The sequence below is a fragment of the Spermophilus citellus genome (assembly GCF_964194105.1).
Source record: "Spermophilus citellus genome assembly, chromosome: 6".
Lineage (NCBI taxonomy): Eukaryota > Metazoa > Chordata > Mammalia > Rodentia > Sciuridae > Spermophilus > Spermophilus citellus.
This window is the reverse complement of record NC_138187.1, coordinates 163,037,369-163,063,680: the sequence shown is the minus strand read 5'-3', so window position 1 is coordinate 163,063,680 and position 26,312 is coordinate 163,037,369. Positions and strand designations below refer to the sequence as shown.

Genomic DNA, 26,312 nt, shown 5'->3' with positions numbered 1-26,312 from the left:
GTATCTCCAAATTGGGTGCTTTTTTTGTTTTATAAATATTTTCAGATATAAATATTCACAGTAGAACTAATAATGCACATTAGTGAAGTTAGATTACTAGTTTTCCAAAAGAATTGGAGTTTTAAATCTCAGTAATCCTTATTCATACTTATGACATTCTGTATATAGCAATTTCAATTTTATAAACATGTTCAAGTATGCTGATTTTAATATTTATAAGGAATAGTAAAAGTGTTCGAGATTTTAAAATTTATTTAAAATTTCTATAGATAATGAAAAAAATTTCTATTCTGTCACCTAGAATGAGCTTAGCTCAACTGGCATAGTTAGTATGTTTACTTTCACTATTAATTTTTATTTTAAGGAAAGATTACTTTTAAAAGTAAAGGTTTTACTGTGCAGACTTTAGGCTGTTATGTGAAATAGGCCACTACTAGTTTCATTCTTTTGTTCCCTAAAATATTATGAACTATATTTTTATTGTACTGTTACATTTTCTTAGGACACAAAGTTGCTATTCTCTGCCCAGCAGTGTGCTAGGTAAAATGATATAAAGTATAATTTGTAGGCATACAGTGCTCTTAATTTATTTTGATCTTGTTCTTGTGGATTTTGAAAAGTATCCAGTTTGTTGTTAGTAGCAAATGGTTAAATAATAACAATATAGTCTGATAAATACTGTAGTATTATATAGTTCAAGGTAAAATTGGAAATGATATTGAGGACACAAAGCTAGTTGTGCTCTACTTGTACAAAAAGGATTTCTTAAAGGAGAAGGTTTTTCTATCATGTTTGTAACAGTTTGCCTTATTCATTTGGGGAGTTTTTAATTGCTACTCCAGACAAAGCATTCAGTTGCATAACTCTTCTGGTTATAAGCCATATAAGAAGTGTTTTCATGTACACAGAACACATTTATAAAGATCCCTTAACTATTTTACAATGTGCTATGTATAAAATATGAATTGAGAAAATTAGTTTCATGTGTTACTTTAGTATAATATTTTAACATTTTAAAGTTTGGGTATTTTAATGTTTAGAATAGTGTGAACAAAGTTGCCAACTTAGTCATTGTTTCATTACTTTTAGTTGAAATTTAATCTTTTAAAAATTTAATAGTATTTAAAACTTTTTAGATAATAGTCAACTCACTGTCATGTGACTAATTCTCAGGTAGCTTATTTTAATTACTACTACTACTTAAGAATGTTCAATTTGCTTAAAACACAAAAACATCGAAAGATAGTGTACCATGATCAAATGGGGTTCATCCCAGAGATGCAAGGTTGGATCAACATGCAGAAATCAATACGTGTAATTCATCACATCAATAGACTTAAAAGATAAGAACCATATGATCATCTCAATAGATACAGAAAAAGCATTTGACAAAACACAGCACCCTTTCATGTTCAAAACACTAGAAAAATTAGGGATAACAGGAACATATCTCAACATCGTAAAAGAAAGCTATGCTAAGCCCCAGGCCAACATCATTCTAAATAGAGAAAAATTGAAAGCATTTCCTCTAAAAACTGGAATAAGACAGGTATGCCCTCTTTCACCACTTCTATCTAACATAGTTCTTGAAACACTGGCCAGAGCAATTAGGCGAAAGAAATTCAAGGCATATGGATGGGTAAAGAAGAACTCAAATTAGCGCTATTTGCTGACAATATGATTCTATACCTAGAAGACCCAAAAAATTCCACCAGAAAACTTCTAGAACTAGTAAATGAATTCAGCAAAGTAGCAGGATACAAAATCAACACCCATAAATCAAATGCATTTCTGTATATTAGTGACAAATTCTCTGAAAAGGAAACAAGGAAAAGGAAAACTACCCTATTTACAATAGCCTTAAAAAAATAAAATAGTTGGCAATCAACAAAAGAAGTGAAAGACCTCTACAATGAAAACTACAGAATGCTAAAGAAAGAAATTAAAGAAGACCTTAGAATATGGAAAGATCTCCCTTGTTCTTTTATAGGCAGAATTAATATTGTCAAAATGACCACACTACAAAAAGCACTATGCAGATTTAATGCAATTCCAATCAAAATTCGAATGACATTCCTCATAGAAATAGAAAAGGCAGTCATGAAATTCTTCTGGAAAAGAGACCCAGGATAGCTAAAGCAATCCTTAGCAAGAAGAATGAAGCATCATGATACCAGACCTTAATCTATACTACAGGGTAATAGTAACAAAAACAGCATAGTATTGGTACCAAAATAGACTTGTAGACCAATGTACAGAATAGAGGACACAGAGACTAACCCACATAATATAATTATAGTTATCTTATATTAGACAAAGTTGCCAAAAATGTACATTGGAGAAAAGATAGCCTCTTCAACAAATGGTGCTGGGAAAATTGGAAATCTATGTGCAACAAAATGAAATTAATCCTCTCTCTTTCATCATGCACAAAACTCAACTCAAAGTGGATCAAGGACCTAGAAATTAAACCAGAGACACTGTGTCTGTTAGAAGAAAAAGTAGGTCCAAATCTCCATCATGTGGGATTAGGCCCCAACTTCTTTTATAAGACTCATAGCGCAAGAATTAATAACAGGAATCAATAAATGGGATAGATTCAAACTAAAAAGCTTCTTCTCCGAAAAAGAAACAATCTGTGAGGTGAATAGAGAGCCTACTAATTGGGAACAAATTCTTACCATATGCTCGTCAAAGCACTATCTCTAGAATATGTAAAGAACTAAAAAATCTTTTAACACCTAAAAAACAAATAACCCAATCAATAAATGGGCCAAAGAACTGAACAGACACTGCTCAGAAGAAGATATACAATCAATCAAATATATGAAAAAGTGTTCAATATCTAGCAATTAGAGAAATGCAAATCAAAACTACTCTAGGATTTCATCTCACTCCAGTCAGAATGGTAGGTATTAAGGATACAAACAATAATAAGTGCTGGCGAGGATGGTGGGGAAAAGGCCCACTCATACACTGCTGGTGGGATTGCAAAATAGTGCAGCCAATATGAAAGCAGTATGGAGATTTCTTGGAAAACTGGGAATGGAACCACCATTTGACCCAGCTATGTCCCCAAAGGACTTCAGAACAGCATACTACAGGGAGACAGCACAATTCACAACAGCTAAACTGTGGAACCAACCTAGATGCCCTTCAGTAGATGCATGGATAAAGAAAATGTGATATATATACACAATGGAATATTATTCAGCATTGAAAGAGAATAAAATCATGGCATTTGCAGGCAAATGGATGGAGCTGGAGAATATAATGCTAAGTGAAATTAGCCAATCCCAAAAAACCAAATGCTGAATGGTTTCTCTGGCTTAAGGTTGCTGATCCATAATATGCTTGCAGCGGGGGTGATGGGAAGATTAAATGAACTCTAGATAGGGCAAAGGGCAATGGGGAAAGGGGGGGGAGGGCAAGGGAGAGGGCAGAGGAGTAGGAAAGATGGTGGAATGCGATGGTCATCGTGACCCTAAGTACATATATGAAGACATGAAGAATGTGACTCTACTTTGTGTACAACCAGAGATATGTAAAATTGTGCTCTATATGTGTAATATGAATTATAATGTGTTCTCTTGTCATATATAACATTAAAATAACAAAAGAATGTTCAATTTTCAAGAATAAGAAAACATAACTACTGAATGATAAAGATATAAACAGCTGACTGGTTTTAGTAAAAAGCATTTGTGTGACATTTTTTAGACTCCATGTACCATTTACAAAGGGAAATCAATTTTATTCGTGGCTAAACAGTTATTTTTTAAATTTTAATAATTTTAAAAAATTTATGACAGTGGAAAGCATTACACATGTAGAACATAATTTTTCATATTTCTGGTTGTATATAAAGTATGTTCACACCAATTTGTGTCTTCATACATGTACTTTAGATAATAATGTCCATCACATTCCACCATCATTTCTAATCCCATGCCCCCTCCCTCCCTTCCTACTTCTCTTCCCTATCTAGAGTTCGTCTGTTCGCCCATGAACCCCTCCTTACCCCACTGTGAATCAGCCTCCTTATATCAGAGAAAACATTTGGCATTTGTTTTTATGGGATTGGCTAACTTCACTTAGTATTATCTTCTCTAACTCCATCCATTTACCTGCAAATGCCATGATTTTATTCTCTTTTATTGCTGAGTAATATTTCATTGTGTATATATGCCACATTTTTCTTATCCATTCATCTATAAACAGTTATTTTAAAAGTTTGTAAGATCCTCAACATTTAGAACCATTTAAAGTTCTGGTTAAGAATAGGAATATAGTTGTCCCATGCGAAATTCATTCCAGGATCTCTGTGCATATCAAAATCTGTGGATGCTCAATTCTCTTATATAATGAAATGGATAGTATTTGCATATAATTCCACACACATGTTCCCATGTACTTTTTAGTCATTTCTAGGTTACTGATAATACCTAATAAATATAAAAGTTATGTAAATTGTTCTTGTACTATATGTTGCTTAGAGAATAATGATGAAATTAGTACATGATTAGTGAAGAGACAAAACTTTTTTTGGTCTGTGGTTGGTTGTATCTGCAAATGTGGAACCATGGATAGGAATTGCTGACTATATATTTCCCAGCTGCCTCTCAGCTCTTTGTTATTTTGTTTTTGTTTTGGGGGGGTCATTTTTATTAAATTTCCAATGTCATATCTTTTTTGTTGTTGTTAGTTTTTTTGGTGCTGGGGCTCGAACCCAGGGCCTTGTGCATGCAAGGCAAGCACTCTACCAACTGAGCTATAGCCCCAGCCCCCAATGCCATATCTTTTTTAACATCTATTCTTTTAATAATTCTGAAAATGTATCTCTCTTTATTGTTTTTTTCAATAGTAGCAACTAAAATGATGGGTGGTAGCAGTTGTAGACCCAGAACAATCACATAGTAATTTCAACAGGGAAACTTTAATATGAAGAATTATTATCAATAAAACGGTCTTGTCTATTAAAATGTTTAAAAGACTTGAAAATATTGCAGAAATAACAGATATAGTGAGCCACCGCTGAGATAAACTACTTAAAGAAATGCCCCCTCTCTCTAGTGCTATCATCTGGACGTTTGTTGGAAAGGGCATGATATGGCTCATTGGGTGGCAGAGCAGTTGCTGTAATGCTATGCTAGTGGAACTAGGGGGCGTTCCCTTGGAATTGTTGGAATACTTCCTCTAGGGCACTGTCCTACAGCCTGTCTCAGGACTTGGGGAGATGGTATTGCAGGAGACGCAGGTGACTGCTAGGTACTGCAGAGTTCATGTGGGAGCTTGTCGTAGCTGATCAGCTTGCAGCTCTCCACACTGTCTCGGGCACTGTGGAACCTGTGCATGTCTCAGAGCCGGCTCAGGGGAGGACATCAGGAAAGGAACGGAACTCCTCTCCCTGTAACATCCTTCCAGAGCTTTCTGTTATCAGAGCTTACATTATGCCAACTTACAAAGGAAACACACTTAACTGGGCCAGATCCACTGTGTAGTCTTTAAGAGACACGCTGTCAGGGAACTGAGGACCTCCAAAAGGCCCACCTGTGGAAGGTGCTACCACTTCCCAGTAGCTCCACTCTCACACATGGGCCTTTGGAAGACATCAGAGTTCAACCTAGAGCAACATTCTGTAAATAGAACATTTTTGTTCCTGTCACCTTTAAAAAAAAAAAAAAAGCAACTATGGACTTAACAGATTTTAATTTTTTCAATGTGTTGTGATTTATCAATGATTTGTTTTGGGGGGGGTGGGGATGCTCAAATTATCACAAATTTATTCCATGGGACAAAACCAAGCTCTGTTGTTTTGTTTTCCCCAGTTTTTTCACAGTCATAGCAGATGCTCCTGTTTACCTTGTACATCATTGTCTACCCATTGTGGAAATATGCCTGTTTATTCAACTAGTTTCTTGTTTTTTCTATTGAAAATAAAATTCAATAAGTAACTCTGTGTGTGTGTGTGTGTGTGTGTGTGTGTGTGTGTGTGTGTGTGTGAGAGAGAGATATTGTTTGAGGTACACTTAGTGCTTTGAGTTTCCTAATTTCTCCCCACTGGGGGTGTACCATTTAGCACCCTACTAGCCATGGTTAAGAACGTGTTTTCCACAGGCTCACTTGTCAAGTTTTTGAATTTTTGCCAAGTTCTGTTAAGAGAGAATTAGTATCTTTGTGTAATTTTAATTTGCATTTCTCTTACGAAAAAGTAGTATTTTTCTGTATTTTTTTAAGGGTTATTTGTGTATCTGCAGATTTTCGATTTAGATCTTTTGCCCATCTTTGAGGGAAAAAAAAATCAGGTCTTGTCGGTTATTTTTCCTTCCAAATTTTACTGCTAGGGGAATTTTTCCTTTATTTGCAGCGTATGTTAAATATATTAAAATTTTAAACTTTATATCTGTTACAGTAATTGTGGTCTTCATAATATAAGTAAGTTATTGGAACTTCTGCTATATCCTCATCTGTACCATTTTGTTACTTTGACAATATGAGTCATTTAAATTCAGTTTGTTTATCCTAAAAGGGAATAACTTAATCATCCAGCATCCCGTCAATATCAAAAGTCAGTCCAAATAGTTCTTTCTTAGTAGTTTTATGATTGAGTGAAGTAAACCATGTAAGTGGAAAATGCACATTTGCTTTTCATGGCACTGTTCGCATTGATGATAGGCAGTCTTCCCATCTCAGAGGGAAAAATATGTGAGATTCTGATTCTAATTATGATAGTTGGGAATTAAAGGATAATCTTTTGTTGAGATGAGAATGTTAATGAGAATTTATTACTTGTGATTATATTAAATATGAATTTTTTCCTAGGAAAAATTAATTACAACTACTTTCTTTGTGTGTTTTAGGTTTTGACGACAATTCGTTCAGGGCATCGAGCAAATATATTTAGTGCAAAGTTCTTACCATGCACAAATGATAAACAGATTGTATCCTGTTCTGGAGACGGAGTAATATTTTATACAAATGTTGAGCAAGATGCAGAAACCAACAGACAATGCCAGTTTACATGCCATTATGGAACTACATATGAGGTACAGTGTTAGGATATCCATTCTATCTGTGGAAATGTATGTTTTTGAATAAGAATGTGATGTGTGTGTGTATATATACACATATAGATGTGTATATATAGGTACACATTCATGATCGATTAGAATTCAACAAGCATTTGAGAAAATTTATCTTGATAGACTTGTGGATAAAGTTAAGAAATAAGATGCACATAATAGTCTTATGAGATGGTTTGTAATTGTTTGAGCAAACATACTTTAAGGAAACATGCCAACACTTTAAGGTTGCCTCTGTTACTGTGCTACATGGCTCTGCATTAGGTTTTAACCTCTCAAATACTTTCATCATGTGCTTTTGTAAAGTCATTGGTGGCAAACTCACTGTGTTCATTTGTTTCTGTTGCTAATAACACTGGGTAGATTATAAAGAAAAGAATTTTACTTGACTGATGGTTGTATATTTGGAGGTGCTGCCTTTCTGGCAGAGTCCCTAAGGCACTGCAGGTTATCGTAAGGCAGTAGACAGGGAACACCTGCATACAATACACATATGTGCATGGGTATTCTGGTCTTATAAAACCACCAGCACTCAATTGGGGTTGCATCTTAATGGCCTGATCTAATCCCATTTATACCCCTCTAATACCTCTAACAGTCATGGTTGGAACTAAATTTCTACCCTCTTACTACTCAGAATGGGGATTAAATTCAAACACATGAAATCCTGGAATTCAGAGAACTGTATATCAAGATCTTAGCATTTATCAAATTTTCACATTAGAAGAAATACTAGTAGGCCAAAAAAGAAAAAAAAAAAAAAGAGGGAGAGATTTGTGGAGTATCTGTTTATAAGCTCAAACCTTGAGCTGAACTGAATGAGGTAGAGTGATTTATGACTCAGTTTATACTTCTTAATTTAGTTCAGAAATATCGCTCACAGCATCTAGTGCACTTTTAAAATGTTTGCTTCTGATTTCTTTATATCAAATTGTTGATTAACCTGTTAATTGTTTTCTATCATTTGAATTTCAGTTCTTTTGTATTGTTTTGTTGTCTGCTTATATCAATAACAGGGAACTGGGTTTTGTTTCTTACCCATTCTCAAAATTTTGACCCATCTTTGGAAATTTTAGTCAACTTAACATTATGGTGAATACTGATACATTTGGGTCTATTTATGTGTCTTATTGTTTGGGTTTTGTTTTGTTTTTGTGGGGCTGGGACTTGAACACAGGGCCTTGCATGTGCTGGGCAAGTACTCTACCACTGAGCCACACCCCTACTCTGTGTGTGTTTTCCAGTTTTCCTCTATTGATGGCATCTCCTTTTTTCATCCACTTTTCAAAGTGCTTGGAGGTCTTTCCTTTTGTCTGTTTTGTTCTGCTGCTTGCTTGGAAGGTGGACATGCGTGTCTTTTATTCTGGAGGTTGCCTCGTTGGTTTCACAGGAATATTTGACAAAGCCTAAAGTCAGTATCTTCATACTTCTTCTAAATGAAGGACTGTAAAATAGCTCTTGTCTAATTTTAAATAATTATGTTGTTCAGAACTTGGTTATATTCTGTTTTCTTTCATGAAGTAGACAATATCATTGTTCACTAGTCAGTGTTTAGGTTTACCTCTGTATTTATAAGATAAATACCTTTGACTCATCATTCCTGATCTTTTTGTTCTTTAAAGTAAACCATTTGGCAGTACCTTTACTGGTACTTTTTTGATAAAAAAATGATTTTAATTTCCTTTTCTTTTCTGTTATTTGTTGAAAAATGTCCTCTTTCTCCTCCTCACCCCTAGTACCAGCTCTTGAAAGGCAGCTTTTCCGAGTACAGCCTTTGTTTGATGTTATTCTGTTCCAGGTGATAGCCTTAGTGTTCTGAGTTTCATTGTTTGAGGTTACAAAGTTAGCTTTCAATCTAATTGTGCTTCCTTTATAGGTGTTTTCGTTCTCTCTCTCTCTCTCTCTCTCTCTCTTATTTTTTTTTAACTATTTTCAGTTCTTTTTTTTTTTTTTTTGGCTAGTTCTTCTTTTGTATGTCACAACAATGTATCTTAGTATGGAATTTTCCCCCCATACTAGGGATTTATTGATGTTCTCATGTCATAAATTGGCATCTTCAATAATATTGGAAATTTGTAGTCAATAATAAGTCTTTGGTCATTACTTCTTCATTATTTTATTTACTTTGTGCTGGAATTTTGATTAGCTGTATGTTAGACCTTCTATCCATTGTTCTGAATTTTTGAAATTGAGGGGCTGTGATTGTAGCTCAGTGGTAGAGGGCTTGCCTAGCATGTGTGAGGCACTGAGTTTGATCCTCAGCACCACATAAAAATGAATAAATAAACTAAAGGTATAAAAAATGTTGTATCTGTTTATTAAAAAAACACATTGAGAAAAGGCACATAAATCCTAAAGATAGGGGGCTGGAGTTGTGGCTCAGTGGTAGAGCACTTGCCTAGCATGTGTGAAGCACTGGGTTTGACTCTCAGCACTGCATAGAAATGAATTTAAAAAAAGGTCCATCAACACCTAAAAAAGTATTTAAAAAAATTTTTTTGTAGTTGTGTATGGTCAGCATACCTTTGTTAATTTTTATGCAGTACTAACAATTGAACTCCTCACACATGCTAGGCAAGTGCTCTGCCACTGAGCCACAGCCCCAGCCCTAAAAAAAAAAAGAAAATTTTAAAAAAATCTAAATATATTGCTCAGTGAATTTGAATTATCACAAAACAAATCTGTTCATGTAACTGTCACCTAGAACTGTAGAACATGTAGCATGCCAGAAGCCCCCTCATCCTGACCTCTAAACCTCTAAATTTTTAAGTTTTAACACACCTTTGTTTTTCTGTTTTTGATCTTTATAGACATAAAAACAGGATATTTTTTTTATTTCTTTCATTTTCTTTTATTTTGGCCTTTTTCCTTTTTCTCTTGGTGCTTGGGATTGAACTTGAGTATCATGCATGTTAGGCAGACATTCTGCCACTGAGCTGCATCCCATTCCTGGCTTGTTTAAAAACTGTTATTTTTGTGTCCAGCTTCTTTCACAAAGCTTTGAGATTCATCCTTGTTGATGATGATAGTGATGATTTGTTTTTTTAGTTTTTTTTTTTTTTTTAATGGTGCTAGGGATTGAACCCAGTGTCTTGTGCATGCAAGGCAAGCACTCTACCAACTGAGCTATATCCCCAGCCCAGATTTGTTCATTTTTATTGCTTATGTAGTATTTTATTTTAGAAGTAGATTATAGTTACCGTTCCCATTCTGTTGTTGGGTAATTCAGTTTGTTTCAATCATTTGAGTAATTTGAACAGTGTTACTATGAACATTCTGCATATCTTTAAGTGGCTCTGTGCAGACTTTTATTTTTAGTGGAATTGCTAGGTTACAAGAGAGGCATATGAACAACCTTTAATTGATATTGACATATGGTTTTCCATTGTGTGTGTGTATGTGTATTTATTTCTGTACCCTTTGTGTCTGTACCCTTTTGTACTTCCATTAGCAGTGTTGATTTTTCCAGTTTCTCCATATACACATCAATACTCAGTATTATCTGTCTCTTTCATTTTGGCTATACTGGTGGTATGTTGTAGTATTTCCAAGTGGTGCTAATTTGTATTTTTGATGCATGAATGAGTTTAACACTTTTTTTGTGTACACAATGTTTAAAAACAGAAAAATATCTTCCATGTATGGGAATGCTAAATACCCAAGACTGATAGTATGTATTTCTAGATATGGAGGGAAAGGGGAATTTTCTGCATAGACTTCACAGAGGACATTAACTTAACATTATTGTCATAGCTAAGTTAGAAGTGGTTACAGGAACATCTAAATTATTCTTAACTTTTTGAAAATGTTTTTATTGTGGTGAAATACATATAATATAAAATTCTTCATGGTAGCCATTTTTAGTGTATAGTACAGTGCCATTAATGTTGTTGTGTAACTGTCACACTAAGATTCTTTTTGAGAGTTCAGTTTATCAGTGTTAATCATTTCAGCATTCCCCAGTACTTTTTTTTAGCATCAGAGAGAACATTTATCATATACTTATAATATAATGATAATTTTATTAGAAAAAGACATAAAAATTAGTTTTGGAATTGTTTGAACTAGTTAGCTAGTGGAGAATCTTTGAAGCTGGAGAGTATTATCAAAGTTGTTAAAAGCTTATAATATTAACTTTCTGTCTAAAGTGTATTATTCTGATTCATGGTGTAGGTAAGTCATAATTAGTTAAAATGAATGAATTTTAACTTAATGCTTTTAACTTAATTGTTTCATGAAATAATAGCAGTATGTTTTGAAGCCACCTGTTTCAATGTTCAATAAGGTTTTCTGTACTTCCATTTCTGTCTTCAGATCATGACTGTACCCAATGACCCTTACACTTTCCTCTCTTGTGGTGAAGACGGAACTGTTAGGTGGTTTGACACACGCATCAAGACTAGCTGCACAAAAGAAGATTGCAAAGATGTAAGAATCCAGTTTTTGTAGAAATGATGAAGAAAAGTTACGGTTATAATTACATTTGCACAATAATTTATCTTTTGGTGATTCAAGGTGAACTTTAAAACATTTCTCTAACATCTTCAATCATAAAATTTCTTAAATAAGGTATTTTTAATGAAGTTGAAGAACTTATATTTTAACTGCGTATTTTTTTAAGTATATCTGTTAACTGGGGCATGCCTGTAATCTCAGTGGCTCAGGAGGCTGATGCAGTAGGATTGCAGGTCCAAAGCCACCTTCAGAAATTTAGCAAGGCCCTAGGTAACTTAGCAAGCCCTACCACAAAATAAGAAATAAAAAGAGCTGGAAATGTTGCTCAGTGGTTAAGCACCCCTGGGTTCATCCCTGGTGTGTGTGTGTGTGTGTGTGTGTGTGTGTGTGTGACAATTTGTATAATTATTTAGTATATACTCTAGTATTGAAACTTGGAGAATTTGTCAATATCTCTAATTTACTCATGTAGACCATTTTGGTTAATCAAAATACCAGTGATAAAAGCTTATGTAAGTTCAGTATTTTCCCTCCAGCCCCCAATCTTTTAAAACAAGAATTATGTTATTTTTTTGAAAGAAAAAAGTCTGTCAACATGTTCATTCAAATTTAGCTAACTTCTCTAAAAGATATAGCATTATTTTCAGTATTTGACTTTTCAATACTATTTTAAACTTATATAAGCTCTGAGAAGTTATTCAGTCTTTTGGCCCACACTGTTAACTCCAAGTGTGTTATTTGTCAAGCATTAGTTAGAGCACTATAGCTTTTTCTTGGATTTTTTTTTCCCCTCCTTCCAATACTGGGAATTTAATCCTGGGCCTTGTTCATGCTAGCCAAGTACTTACTCTACCACTGAACCGCATCCCTAGCCGTCGATTGTTTTGAAGTAGTAAATGAAAATAAAAAGTGTTACGCAGTTTCTGTTTACTGAAAGTTAACAAAAACAAGAATACTAGTAATACAATTAAGTGTTTGCTAACTGAACAAGTTACCGTAGTTAACATGGTTTAGGAATGAAAATATTGTTAATGTATTTGAAAAATATTATAGAAAACAAGAAGTAGAAATTGAAAAAATCTTAAATATACAAATTTTAATCAGTTTTGGTTTCATATATGCATGTGTGTATTTTTGCATAAACATACATAAGCAAATAGGATCTGGAGGCAGAATTCAGCTTAACATATCAGACTGTGAGAGCATTTGTAATACCTGTTTCTTAAAAGTGTGCTTGATACTAAAATCTATTATTTCAAGTTCTTTTAAACTTTATTATAGGAGGATTTAGTTGCGCTTTTCTAAACGAAATTTTCATGAAATAGAATAACCAGAGGAATTAACTACTAACAACTTAGAATTAGGAAAGGCACTGGTAAATCTCTTCTGGGTAATAATAATATTTTGAGGTTAATAAGTAAAGTTTAAGGTAAATTAACAAAGTGTGGCTATCCTGAATAGAGTAAAGAGCTAGAGTCATTAGCCGAAGTAGTATCAAATCAAAAGTGTACCTTACACACATATTTTTAAGGTGATGGCACTTATATTTTCTAATGCATCTATAGATGTAAGAAGTTCCTTTATAGTAAGGCCTATCTTAGTATAGAAGGGTTTGTATTTATTCATGTGCTGTTTCAGTTTTCAGCTGGTATGGAGAAAAGATTTTACCACTTGAGAAAACTTTGGAAATTTAAAATCAATTCAGAATATTTTGTTGTATTTTATGAGCAATGGATTATAGTTAAATATTATGAGTTTCATGTAATCATGAACACTTCTCAGACAAAAGCAAAGCAGATCATACTTCTACCTTTACTCTCAAGTGGACCAGGCATTTCTAATAGTATTAATGGCTTAGCCATCCATTACTAGGTAGTGTATGAATATTTTACATTTATAAATCCATGCTTATTGTTCATGAGCATGGGAATGTTTAGCAGGCACATCAGATAAGTATTATTATCATATGAAATATAGCTAGCTTTGAAGAAAGGGTTTCAATTATAGTAATGTAAATTTCTTGAATTATTCTCTTTGTAACAGCTGATGATCTGATGTCATTGCTTAGTGTTTTGTATATTTGGGCTAATTTTAATTTGCCCCCTTCACAATATATTTTGTATTACTCAAATAGTGATGGTTTTTTAAAATCTAAGGTTAGTGTTCTCTGTTATTATTTTGATTGTTTTTACAGTACTGTCAATCAGTTTTCGAATTGCTCATCAAGCTGTAAAGAAAAAAGTGATCTTTAGATTCATAAACTGTTAAAAAGGAATACTGACTATTTTTGGGGGGTTTCATATAGGACAAATGTTTAGAAAGTAATTTTTAATAGAAACCTAAGAAATATATTAAAAGGAAACCTCTTTCCCCTCTTTTTGTTTTGCTGGTTTTATTAGAACTTCTGAGAAAGGTTATTTTCTTATTTAAGGGGAAAATGTTTTAAATATGGTATCATTGTTACTGTGTAGCTATATGTATTGGATATTGTCTTATCTTTTTTAGGACATTTTAATTAACTGTCGCCGTGCTGCCACATCTGTAGCTATTTGTCCACCAGTACCATATTATCTTGCTGTTGGCTGTTCGGATAGCTCAGTACGAATATATGATCGACGAATGCTGGGCACAAGAGCCACAGGTAGGGGGATAATAGAGAATATAAAGGACTGTCATTTCAAAGAACAAATCTTTATGACATTTTCCATTAAAAGTTTTTGTTATAAACTTTCAAGAAATACAACATAGTTAAATAATATAGATTATTGTGTTTCTAAAAAAGCATCAAGTTTTTAAGACCCTTTGGGGATGATACTTTTAGTTTCATTTTTAAAAAAAAATTCTTTAACACTTTATGTATTAGTTTCCCAAAAATGCCATAATAAATCACCATATAATGAGTCTCTTAAAAGAAATTTATTGTCTTACATTTTTGGAAGCTGGACATCTAGAATCAAGATGTCTCATGTTTTGTTTCTGTTGAAGACTGAGGAAAAATCTGTTCATGCCTCCCCCCTCTAGATTCTGGTGATTGCTGCCAATTCTTGGCATTGCTTGGTTTGTTGGGTGTATCACTTCAGTCTCAGTTTCCATCTTTACGTTCTATTCTCCTCTGTTTTTCTGTGTCCAGGTTTCCCTTTTTTTTAGGACATGAGCCACATTGAATTTAGGGTCTGTCTAATCCAGTATGATTCGTGTCATCTAATTACATCAATCAAGACCCTGTTTGCAAATAAGATTACATTCTGAGGTTCTGGGTAAACATGAATTTTAGGAGTACTTTGCTGTTTTTCAGTCAAGAGGACTCATGTTAAACATAGTAGGGTAAAAGAAAGAGAGTGACTTGGGTATTTATTATTGTATAGCATATATTTTTGCCTACTTATCTTCAAGTACTATTAGTGATGCTGCAGCATTCTTTTGTTGTTGTTTAGGTGCTGGGAAGTGAACACAGGGGCATTCAACCATTGAGCCCCATCCCCCGCCCCATTTTGTATTTTATTGAGAGACAGGGTCTCAATGAGTTGCTTAGTGCCTCGCTTTTGCTGAGGCTGGCTTTGACCTCACAATCCTCCTGACTCAGCCTCCTGAGCCACTAGGATTACAGGTGTGCACCATTGCACCTGGCTAATCCAGTGCTTTTTCTCCTCATCCAGCATGATATCAGACCACTACTAGAATAAACAATTGAAAGCCAAATTCCATTAGCATTTTCTCAATAAAGGAAGGCCAGAATTAGTTTTAAGCATATACATACATAAACATGAGTATCAAATACACACACACACACACACACACATATTCACATGTTTTAAACTGTGTGAAAATAAAGTTGTCCTTGGGCAGAAACCAACAGTGTCTTTATTTTTAACATCATGGGCAGGTTTATTTGGGTTTGTTTGTTTGCTTTTGACTCCATTAAATACTCATGGAAGGTGATGAAGTGCCCCACCAGGGGAAGTTTGATGTTGACAGACTTTTGGTGACAGCAGGACTATGTCAGCACAGTGGTGCTAGTATTAATAGGTTATGAAATGGGAATACCAGACGAGAGCTCTCCTGTTCTGAACTATGTCCTGTCAGTGTGGGTAGGCATATTTGGGGGAAACACTAGTAACAGAATATGAAATTGTAGGCATTATTATTATTATTATTATTATTAATATTATTATTTAGTTATAGTTGGACACAATACCTTTATTTTATTAAATTTGTTTTTACGTGGTGCTGAGGATCAAACCCATATGCTAGGTGAGCATTCTACCACTGAGCCACAATCCCAGCCCCTAATGATTGTTCTTAACAGATGGGAAACAACTGACAATTTTGAGCAGGACAGCAATTGATTGTGCATGTTTACATAGCTTTGTGGGGTTCTTGGAAGTCAGTATTCCTGGACCTCTAGGCCACAGAGTACCAGTTGTCCCTCCCTGTCATATTGAATTGTATTAAAGGCTAGTGAAGTTGTTAAAATTGGAATCATAAGCTACTTAATATACTACTAGAGGAAAGTAATTTTCCTGTTGTAGAATTTATGTTATTTTAGTTTGAGGGGAATTTTTGGAAGATGACTTTGTATAACCATGATTATGAACAAATTTATTAAATAACTGATATTTAAACAAAACATTTGTGTGATTTGGAATTCCAGATAATCATGAATTTTTTTTGTAGATGTTATTTTTATATAGTATTTTTTTTTTTGTTATAAACTCTTGAAAAAGCAACCCTATTCTAGATAATAAATGTGATAGCTTTAGATTTATATGGCTACAGTAAATCACATATTTCATAATTCAGGTTAAGAGTTTTAAGATGTTTTAAATAACACCCTCTTTTCATAGGGAATTATGCAGGTCGAGGGACTACTGGAATGGTTGCCCGTTTTATTCCTTCCCATCTTAATAATAAGTCCTGCAGAGTGACATCTCTGTGTTACAGTGAAGATGGTCAAGAGATTCTCGTTAGTTACTCTTCAGACTACATATATCTTTTTGACCCAAAAGATGATACAGCACGAGAACTTAAAACTCCTTCTGCAGAAGAGAGACGTGAAGAGGTAGGTTTGCTCAAAACCATATTCTTTATTCAGTTAAGAAAATACTAATTCTGTGATTTCTGAGGCCTAAAAGCCGAATACATACACACAAACATACATGTATACATATATACATAAGGCACTTTGGGTTTAGGGATCAAGAACACAAAACATACCTGAAAGCACAGGGCTAATGAATGCAAAGGTGACTTTAGGGAAAAGTATTTTTTTTTTTTAATAAAATATTTAAGCCAGGAAATGTGTTGCATACCTGTCTTCCTGGTGACTTGGGAGAATGAGGCCAGCCTGGACAACTTAGTGAGAATCTGTCTCAAACATGAAAAGGGCTGGGGTTGTAGCTTGGTGGTAGAGTGCTTGCCTCACATGCATGAGGCCCTGGGTTCGATCCTCAGCACCACATAAAAAAAAAAAAAAAATTAAAAATAATGATATTGTGTCCATTAAAAAAAAAAAGTTGTAGTTTTAAAAAATAAAATTGTCTTTTTTAACTTTGTTAAATTTCTTTCCATATATTGTTTTTCACTTTGGATTTTGTATTTTATAACGTCCCAACTATTCACCCTATAGTTTGGCTGGTGAATGTCTTTTGAAATAAACATTGATTTTTATCAGTAGTGATTTAGGTATTGTCACAGTGCCCATTAGGAACATATTTTAAAGGTTACTGAACAGTAGCAATTTTGCAATTCCTATGAGATGCAAAACTAAACTCAGTGTTATTGTTGTTTGCACCAGGGATTGAACCCAGGAGTGCTTAACCACCAAATCATATCCCAGCCCTTTTATATATTTTATTAGAGACAGGTCTCACTGAGTTGCTCAGGGTCTTACTAAATTTCTGAGGCTGGGTTTGATCTCTGAATCCTCCTGCCTTGGCCTCCTGAGTCCCTAGGATTACAGGCATGCACCATTGTGCCCAGCTAAACTCAGTTTTTCTAATTTCTTTATAAATCTGTTTTAGGATTTTAAATGTGAAAGTGCATTGTGTGAATTAGAAAGTTGACAAAGAAGGAGGGTATGTATGATGGCTAATGAAAGTTATTTATGAGTTTATTGGACTTGTTGAAAACACAGAATCTGCCCTGTCATTCTGTTGTTGCTTCTAACTTTCCCCTTGCAATATGTGGGTAAGTTACAGTCAGCTTTGCACCTGTAAGATGATGGGAGTGTTGGAAGTGCACAGATTTGTAAGTGGGCCGACTGGCTCAACTGCCAGAGTCCTTGGCCTGAAGATACTTGTGTCATCAGAGTGAGTGGTGCTGAGTCATGAACAAGTTCTTTTCCTCAACATGTTTTTCTCAGTAGTCTTTGTTGAATTAACTAAATAAGAAAAACAATTCTAAAATTGGAGTAAAATTATAAAAAAAAAACAATCATAACAAAGTAAATGATTAAGGGATGTATATAGACAGAATTAATGATTGTTCCTGTTAATTCCAAATTTTATACTATACCCTGACAGCAGTGTTGAGACCAGTTATTCTTAACTCACCAAAGGTTTATTGGGTGCCTACTGTACACAAAGTTCTGCATTCTACTCTGGAGAATTAAGGAGGACTGCATAGGCATGGCCCTTACTCAGAGAGTTTGTTATCCAGTGAAGTATGCATATAAATAAATACATAAGAAATTGAATTCTAAAACTCAAATAGTAAAATTGTATCTATAAATACTGTGTTCTGTATAAGAAGAAAAAGGGAGAAAATAATTGAGTGAAAACATGAGTAAAGGCAGTTTTTAAAGCATGAATAATAGTTTCTTATTTGTTTTCCTTTGTTTCCATATATTTGTGTATTTCTTAATTTGTTGGGGCCTCTTTATTTCCTCATGCCTTCTAAGAATTTCATATTTTGTATTTTTTCCCCTCAGTTTTATTTTTGCGTTTTTTCTTTTTATTGTCTTTCTTCTTTTCCTCCAGTATCTTTTTGGCATTTCCCTGCGTGATGAACTTCTTTTTTGAATCCATTCTCTCCTTTTCTCCTGTTATTGGCAGCCTTTCTCTGAAAATATATCCCAGAGGATTACTGCTTACCGTCCTGACCACACTACTGCCATGATGACAGGCATGAATGTCTTTTTCCTCCATCATTTGTATGGCTTTCTAACCAGTCTTTCTACTTTCACCTGCACGGTCCTTTAGTTACATAGCAGCCTCGTGATCTTTGAGACATGGGCCATGTCGTGTTGCTTTTCTGATCAGTGTGCCAGTGGCTCCCCATCTCCCAGCAAAGCCACGCTGAGGTCCTTTAAGACCTTATATTAAAAGTGCACATTTCTGCTCTTATTGATCTTGGCTCTACCCACACCCACCTACTTAGCAGCAGACAGGCTGAGCATGCTTCTGCCTTTGCGCTTTGGTATTTGCTCTCCCTGAAATGCTCCTTCCCACATACCTGGGTTTTCCAAACCTCTGTGTTTATCAGGTCTTTGCTGTGACCATCTTCTTATGGGTCATAATCTGCTCAAGAGGAGAGTAAATTCTGTGACAATGGGAATTTTTTTCTATTTTATTCATTGTTTTTTTTTTTTCTGGATCTGGAATAGTACTCTTTTTTTTTTTAAAAAGAGAGAGAGAGATTTTTAATATTTATTTTTTAGTTATCGGCAGGCACAACATCTTTGTTTGTATGTGGTGCTGAGGATCGAACCTGGGCCGCACGCACGCCAGGCGAGCGCGCTACCACTTGAGCCACATCCCCAGCCCCAGCCCTGGAATAGTACTCCTTCCAAGATCTAGAACAGTAAATTTTCTAACATCTATAATAGTACATAAAAGGTGATCAAAAGTATTTGTTTACTGACTGAATAAATGTTGTGCCATTTCAGTACTCTTAACTAGGTTATTTTGCATATCCTTCTCCATATCAGACTTGTTATTTTTAATTTGAAAAGATTTTGTTCTAGGGCTGGGGTTGTAGCTCAGTGGAAGAGTACTTGCCTAGCATGTGTGAGGCACTGGATTCGATTCTCAGCAACACATACAAATAAAATAAAGGTACATCAACAACCAAAAATTATTTTTTTAAAAAAGATTTTGTTCTTGTAATGCAAAAAAAAAAAAAAGATTTTTTCTAAAAATAAATTATAATGGTGGTTCTTTGCTTGCATATTCTACATATAGTTCTTCCAAAGAATAAATGTTGTGCCATTTCAGTACTCTTAACTAGGTTATTTTGCATATCCTTCTCCATATCAGACTTGTTATTTTTAATTTGAAAAGATTTTGTTCTAGGGCTGGGGTTGTAGCTCAGTGGAAGAGTACTTGCCTAGCATGTGTGAGGCACTGGGTTCGATTCTCAGCAACACATACAAATAAAATAAAGGTACATCAACAACCAAAAATTATTTTTTTAAAAAAGATTTTGTTCTTGTAATGCAAAAAAAAAAAAAAGATTTTTTCTAAAAATAAATTATAATGGTGGTTCTTTGCTTGCATATTCTACATATAGTTCTTCCAAAGGGTGAGGCCTTCTTTTGGGAATAATTGAGATTTTGGACTATTGCCACACTGATCTTCCCCTGTTCTAGATAAACCTGAGGTCTCCTGTGTAGATTTTATGATTTTTCAGTCGTTCTTTGCCATATTTTCACATGTTGTGGCTTTTGTGGGATGTACTTTTTTTTTTTATCTCATTTGCTGGAGATTTTAGCAGTCCACTTCACCCCATTCTTGTTGCTTGGCTTGGTGTCCAGGAGAAATCAGAAAATCTACAATTAAGCTGTCACTAAGGTTTTAAAATAAAACCTCCTTAATCGTGAGGGGGGTGGGAATCAATGTTATTTATTTGTCTGTTTTATTTTCTTTGTGCTAACGATTATATCAGGGCCCAACACATGCTGGACAAGTGCTCTATGAATGATCTACATCCCCAGTCCTTGACTGTTATTTGAAAGAATAAAATAAAAATAAAGAGAGTACAGAATGAGAGAAAATGTTTCTAAATTAAAACTCTGGTTAGATTGTAGAATCCAGAATGTATAAAGAATTTTACGAAAATGGGTAAAGAATTTAAATAGACTTTTTTTTTTCCCTAGAGAAAATACATAAGTAAGTGGCTGATGAGCACATACTGAGGTATTCAGCAAAGCTAGTTATCAAAGAAGTGCAAATCAAAACCAGAGTCAGGCATCACTTCACACATCAAGATAGCTAAAACCAAAAGGAAAAAAAAAAAAAAAAAAGACAAACAATAACAAGTTGGTGAGGATGGGAAGAGGTTGGAGCCCTTATACTCTACTGGTGGGAAGGTAAAATAGTGTAGCTGCTTTGGAAAAGGTTAGTAGTGCCTAAAAAATTAATGAGTTATCCTGTGACATACATATTGGTTATTTATTATTCACGAATAATGGCACCATTATTCAGAATAGCCACTAAGTGGAAATATCAATGTCTTATCAGCTGATGAATGGATAAACAAAACATGTTATACCCATAGGATGGAATATTATTCAGCTATAAAAAGGAATGAAATATTGATAGGTGTGAATGAAATATTGTGTCAGAAACCTTTCGGGGCTAGGGTTGTGGCTCAGCAGTTGAGCACTCGCCTAACACGTGCAAGGCCCTGGGTTCAATCCTCCGCACCACATAAAAATAAATAAACAAAATAAAGGTATTTTTAAAAAAAGAAAAAAATCTTGGAACCATTATGCTAAGTGAAAGAAGCCAAGTACCCAAGACCTTATGTTGTATGATTCCAATTATATGAAGTGTCCAGAATACACAAATCAATAGAAAGAGAAAGTAGATTAGCAGTTTCTAGGAGCCGAGTTGAATTGACAGGTGTGGACTGGATGCTAATAGGCATAAGGTTTCTTTCTGGGATGATGAACATGTTCTGGAATTAGATAGTGACAATAGTTGCACACCTTTGTGAATATACATTCAGATTGTAGACTTTATAAAATGTTGAGCATTATGGTACATGACTTGTGTTGCAATGTAAATGTTAAGAAATGTAGAAGTTAAAGGAGTTCTCAGATGTGTCAGGTGTAATGAACTTGTCAGGTAGTCATTTAAAGGTGCCATTTGACCTGACACTTAATTATTAATCATATTGTTATCACTTTTATCATAGATCTGTGAACTTACTGAGTGATCCTTCATTGGTGATCTTGGTAGAGTGAAATCAGTGGGAACATTGACTGCAGTATTGAGGAGGGAATGGTAGATGAAGTGAATGTAGACTTTTCCTAAGAAGCTTCAGAGTAGAGCTAAAAGCAGGAAAAAGAACTGTAGCTGGGGAGAAATATAAAATTGAGGGGGTTTTTGTGTATTTGAGAGAACAAAGTGAAAGGAGACATACACATGTAGAATAGAGAGGATAATTATTTAAGTGAGTTTGAGGATTTGGAGAAATAAAAAGCACAAGTGGAGAGATTAGGCTTAAACAGAGTAAGTGATCCTTACCTTGAGAAAGTTTGAAGTAGTTACAAAGTTGTAGATAAAGGACAAATTTATAGACTTAAGTTAAGGAAATAGATACATATTTCTACAGGGCTTTCATATGTTTTTCTGAAGTAGAAGGAAAAGCTATTATCCAAAAATGAGGGCAGCAAGTTGGAGTAGAAAGTTGAGGAATGAAACATCTTTGATATAGATGCTGGTGGAATTGGAGAGTGAGTTGTTGAGACTAAGTGAAAACAGTAGCTCCTGTCATTGGGTGAGTGTGCTTTACCTAGACTCACCTGCAGGACTGAGGCACACAGTTCACTTACTTTTGTCAGCTTGAAGGTCAGGGAGGAAGGAGTAGAAATCACACATACATGATATCAAAGTTACCTTCAGACTTTAGGTTGAAGACATTTAGTAAAAACTGTCAGCATCACCAGATGTTTACCATCATGAGTACTGCAAAAGACTGATGTCATTTATATCAGGGTTTCATTTTGATTTGGCGCCTCATTTCCATACTGAATAAAGAAGGTAAGAAGACAGCGATAATCTGTTAGACTTAAAGTATGCTTTGTGAATTGAGGGTGGGGGGTACAGCTCATTGGTAAGCACTTCCCTAGCATGCATAGGCCTGGGGTTTGAGAGCAAATGTCCCAGCACAGGGACACGGAGAGTTGAGAACAAATGAGCTTTCTTTTAGACTTACATAGAATCTTTTTATTGTTAATTTTTAGTTACGACAACCTCCAGTTAAGCGTTTGAGACTTCGTGGTGACTGGTCAGATACAGGGCCCAGAGCAAGGCCTGAGAGTGAACGAGAACGAGATGGTAACTATACGTTGTCAGCTTTTTTGGGGGGTATATGGTATGTTAAAAAAATGTAACTCAGTTCCAGTTTTATCACTATTATAAAGGATGCTGCAGTGAACTTCCGGTACATCTCTCTTGGTGTGCTTGTGTAGATATATCTTAGAATAAATTCCTATAAGTAGAATGGCTGAAGAACTGCATTAGAACATTTAATTTAGATAGTTATCAAATGACTCTCCAAAAATGTTGCACTAATTTGTATTTTTACTAAAAGTATAAAAATGCCCATTGCACTTAGAACATTGGGTATTATCAGACGATTTTTACTTTCTGTTAGATACAAAGATGAATGGAAATTCTCAAATTTGTAATATGAGAGTTTTATAATAGTATATCCATCTTTCTTTCTTTCAAGTGCCTTTTATAAGTGCAAGAAAATACTTTGGGAGATTTAAGATGGCACACTTTAGAGCAGGGCAGAGTGGCAAATAACTGTACTCCCAGCAACTTGGGAAGCCGAGGCAAGAGGATCACAAGATCAAGGCCAGCCCTGTCAACTTAGCAAGACCATTTCCCAAAGGGGGGTGGTGAGAGTGGGAATATGACTCAGTGATAAAATACTTCTAGGTTTCGTTTCCAATATAAAAACTAGAAAATGAAGGCTCATTTTAGAATAATCTGAGAGTATTATATAATAATTGAGTCTTTAGCCAGAATATTACTCTAATGACTTCTAAAACTCATGATTAAAAATATATTATTTAGTATATTATCCTCAATATTATTTTACAATACATATTTAAATGTGAAGCTATATAATATAAAGTGCAGAAGTCTAAATCCATAGAAAACTTAAGAACAAATGTTAAATGACTTGACTGTAGAATAGAGTTGTCATGTTTTAAATTTGATATCATACTTTCAGTTTTAAAATGCCCCTAAGAAGACTTGTTTATTTAACATGGTGAAAGGAGTAAAGGAAGAGACACAATACTTTCTGGTTTCAGCTGATTTTAAATATCCAGAATTTGCTTATAAAATGATGAAAATTTAGTTTTTAGGAAAATTCATGCAAAAGCCCAATTCCACTTATATCTGTTTGATGGTAATGCTCTAGTAAGAGGAAAAGCCATTTTTCAGTCTGTTTAACTTAGAACTCACGAGCCCTTTCTAGCAAGGCACTCTTACTTAGACTTAAAGCTGTAGATAAATTAGGATAAGGGTGGGAGATGTTGAGGTACCTAAGAATAGGAAAATATGAAGGAGATGCAAACCATATTTTTCACTGGAAGCATATTTCAGATATTGGAAATTAGCTGGAGCCAGAAGGTATTTTGGTTCTTCCCTCCCTGCTTGTTCTCTTGCAAATAAAAAAAGGATTTTTCCATACATAGGGAAAGTCACTCATACAATTGCTATAAATTGCAGTGAGAGCTTTCATGGATATTTCAGTATTCCTATAATTTATGTAGGTAAGTTGATTTTTTAAAATTGCTTGCACTTTAAAGCCTTCAAATCTAGGTTTTTGTCTTAGTAAAAGAGCCTGACTGATTAGTAAAATCCCTAATAAGGTTCATGTTCTAATAGGAGAGCAGAGTCCCAATGTATCACTGATGCAGAGAATGTCTGATATGCTGTCAAGATGGTTTGAAGAAGCAAGCGAAGTTGCACAGAGCAATAGAGGCCGAGGAAGGTCTCGACCTAGAGGTAATTTTTCTTATTAATTATAAGCATCAGAAAGCTGGCAAAAGCTGCTTATGAAATCCATTTATTTATATCATCTAGGTTATATTGTTTTATATCTATAATAACCACAAGGTTTGTATAGTTTGTCCTTTCCAGTTACTCTAAATCTACCCTTTATTTTGTTTTTCTCAAAAAAACAAAATAGAGAAGATTCTGAAATTCCTCATTGTTAAGCCCTTTTTAAGTGTACTTTGAGAATGGAAATATGCAAGATTCTATGAGCACATTTTTATATCATTGAAAAGATTGATTAGTTTAACAGGAATGTGTTGTAGATAGATTTTTTTTTTTTTTAACCTCACTACTAAACTTATTTGGTCAAGTGAACCACACCACAGTGGCTGTTCTGGTATTCTAAAATTATAAAATTTGTGTGTGCTTTGCAGTGTGTGTGTATTTCATGAATGCATCTTTTGAAATTGTTGATTTATTAAAGCATTCAATATTTGAGTTTGCACTAACCTGTTTTTGGAAGGTGGAACAAGTCAGTCAGATGTATCGACTCTCCCTACGGTCCCATCGAGTCCTGATCTGGAAGTGGGTGAAACTGCAATGGATGTAGATACTCCAGCTGAACACTTTCTTCAACCTTCTACATCTTCTGCTGTGTCCACTCAGGTTCATGCAACATCCTCTTCTACAGAAAGCCCTCATTCTACTTCTTTGCTGTCGTCTCCAGACAGTGAACAGAGGCAGTCTGTTGAGGCATCTGGACACCATACACATCATCAGTCTGGTGAGGATGTTACTCTTCAAGTAGGCTGTTGTTCCTCTCTTGATTTCTGATAATGGAAACTTTACAGGTTGTTTTGAAAGATACTAAATCACACCAACTTCTTGCTGGAATAAATGATCAAAATGACATACAGTGTATGAATATGTGACCTAAACACAAAATTCAAGGGTGCCTAACTTGTGTAAATTTTAACACATAGCAGGAATCTTCAATTTACACAGAACAGTTTTGAAAAAAATATGTACCAACAGGTAGAGTTTTGGCATAGCTTAATGCATTTGATTTAAAGATTATTTACAAATCATTATAGACCAAAATATCTTTCTAGATTTATTTGGTTGTGTATGTATATTAAAGAGATAGTAAAAATGTAGCTTGTTATTAGTTCTGTTGGTTTTATATTCTTGATTATTTTTTCTTCAAATCATGAAATACTTTCAGTATGCTTTCTGTTGGATATGGTCTCTTGTTAACAACACAATATGCTTAAAAAAATTGTTTCTCCAATACATTTATGTAAAAAATAAGTATTTTACTAAATCCTTATCTTCTTGACACTTGATGCTATTGAAAATAAATCCATTCCTGAATTATTTAAATACCATTTTTTCTCTTCTATGAAATATACAGTATTTAGATAGTAATTTTCAATAGATATGGATATAGTTTAGTTGAGATTTTAACTAAATACATGTAGTCATAATAACCAATAAGATGTTTATTTATTTATTTAAGGTTTTCCTAAGGAAGCATTTTACTTGATATTAAGCCAAAAGTGTTAGCAAGAGATACAGCTGGCGGGCCAAGCTGAAACCTATAAAAATTCCTAACAGCTTCACTGCCAAGCTGTCACTTTATTCTTGCTTCTCTAGAAACTGATGCCAGATCACCATATATGGGATGTTTTAAATTGAGCACTATTTTTCAGTATATCCCATTTATAGTAATTCATTTTCAGTTTCTATGGGAATAGAAGCCAAGTCAATTACATAACTATTAACAGTATGTACATTTTATCCATGATAAAAG

General features: G+C 34.4%; 1 protein-coding gene across 4 annotated transcripts in view; it reads left to right on the top strand.

Moving 5' to 3' along the window:
* Nucleotides 1-26,312, top strand: part of DCAF6 (DDB1 and CUL4 associated factor 6) — a 108,034-nt gene that overhangs the window by 24,009 nt on the left and 57,713 nt on the right. For all 4 annotated transcript variants that reach the window (XM_081297527.1, XM_081297525.1, XM_081297526.1 and 1 more), the window contains exons 4-10: nt 6,861-7,046; nt 11,397-11,510; nt 14,043-14,178; nt 16,382-16,596; nt 22,726-22,819; nt 24,389-24,508; nt 25,023-25,283. In XM_081297527.1, the coding sequence (XP_081153653.1) occupies nt 6,861-7,046; nt 11,397-11,510; nt 14,043-14,178; nt 16,382-16,596; nt 22,726-22,819; nt 24,389-24,508; nt 25,023-25,283 (1,126 nt within the window). The remainder of the gene's footprint in view (nt 1-6,860; nt 7,047-11,396; nt 11,511-14,042; nt 14,179-16,381; nt 16,597-22,725; nt 22,820-24,388; nt 24,509-25,022; nt 25,284-26,312) is intronic.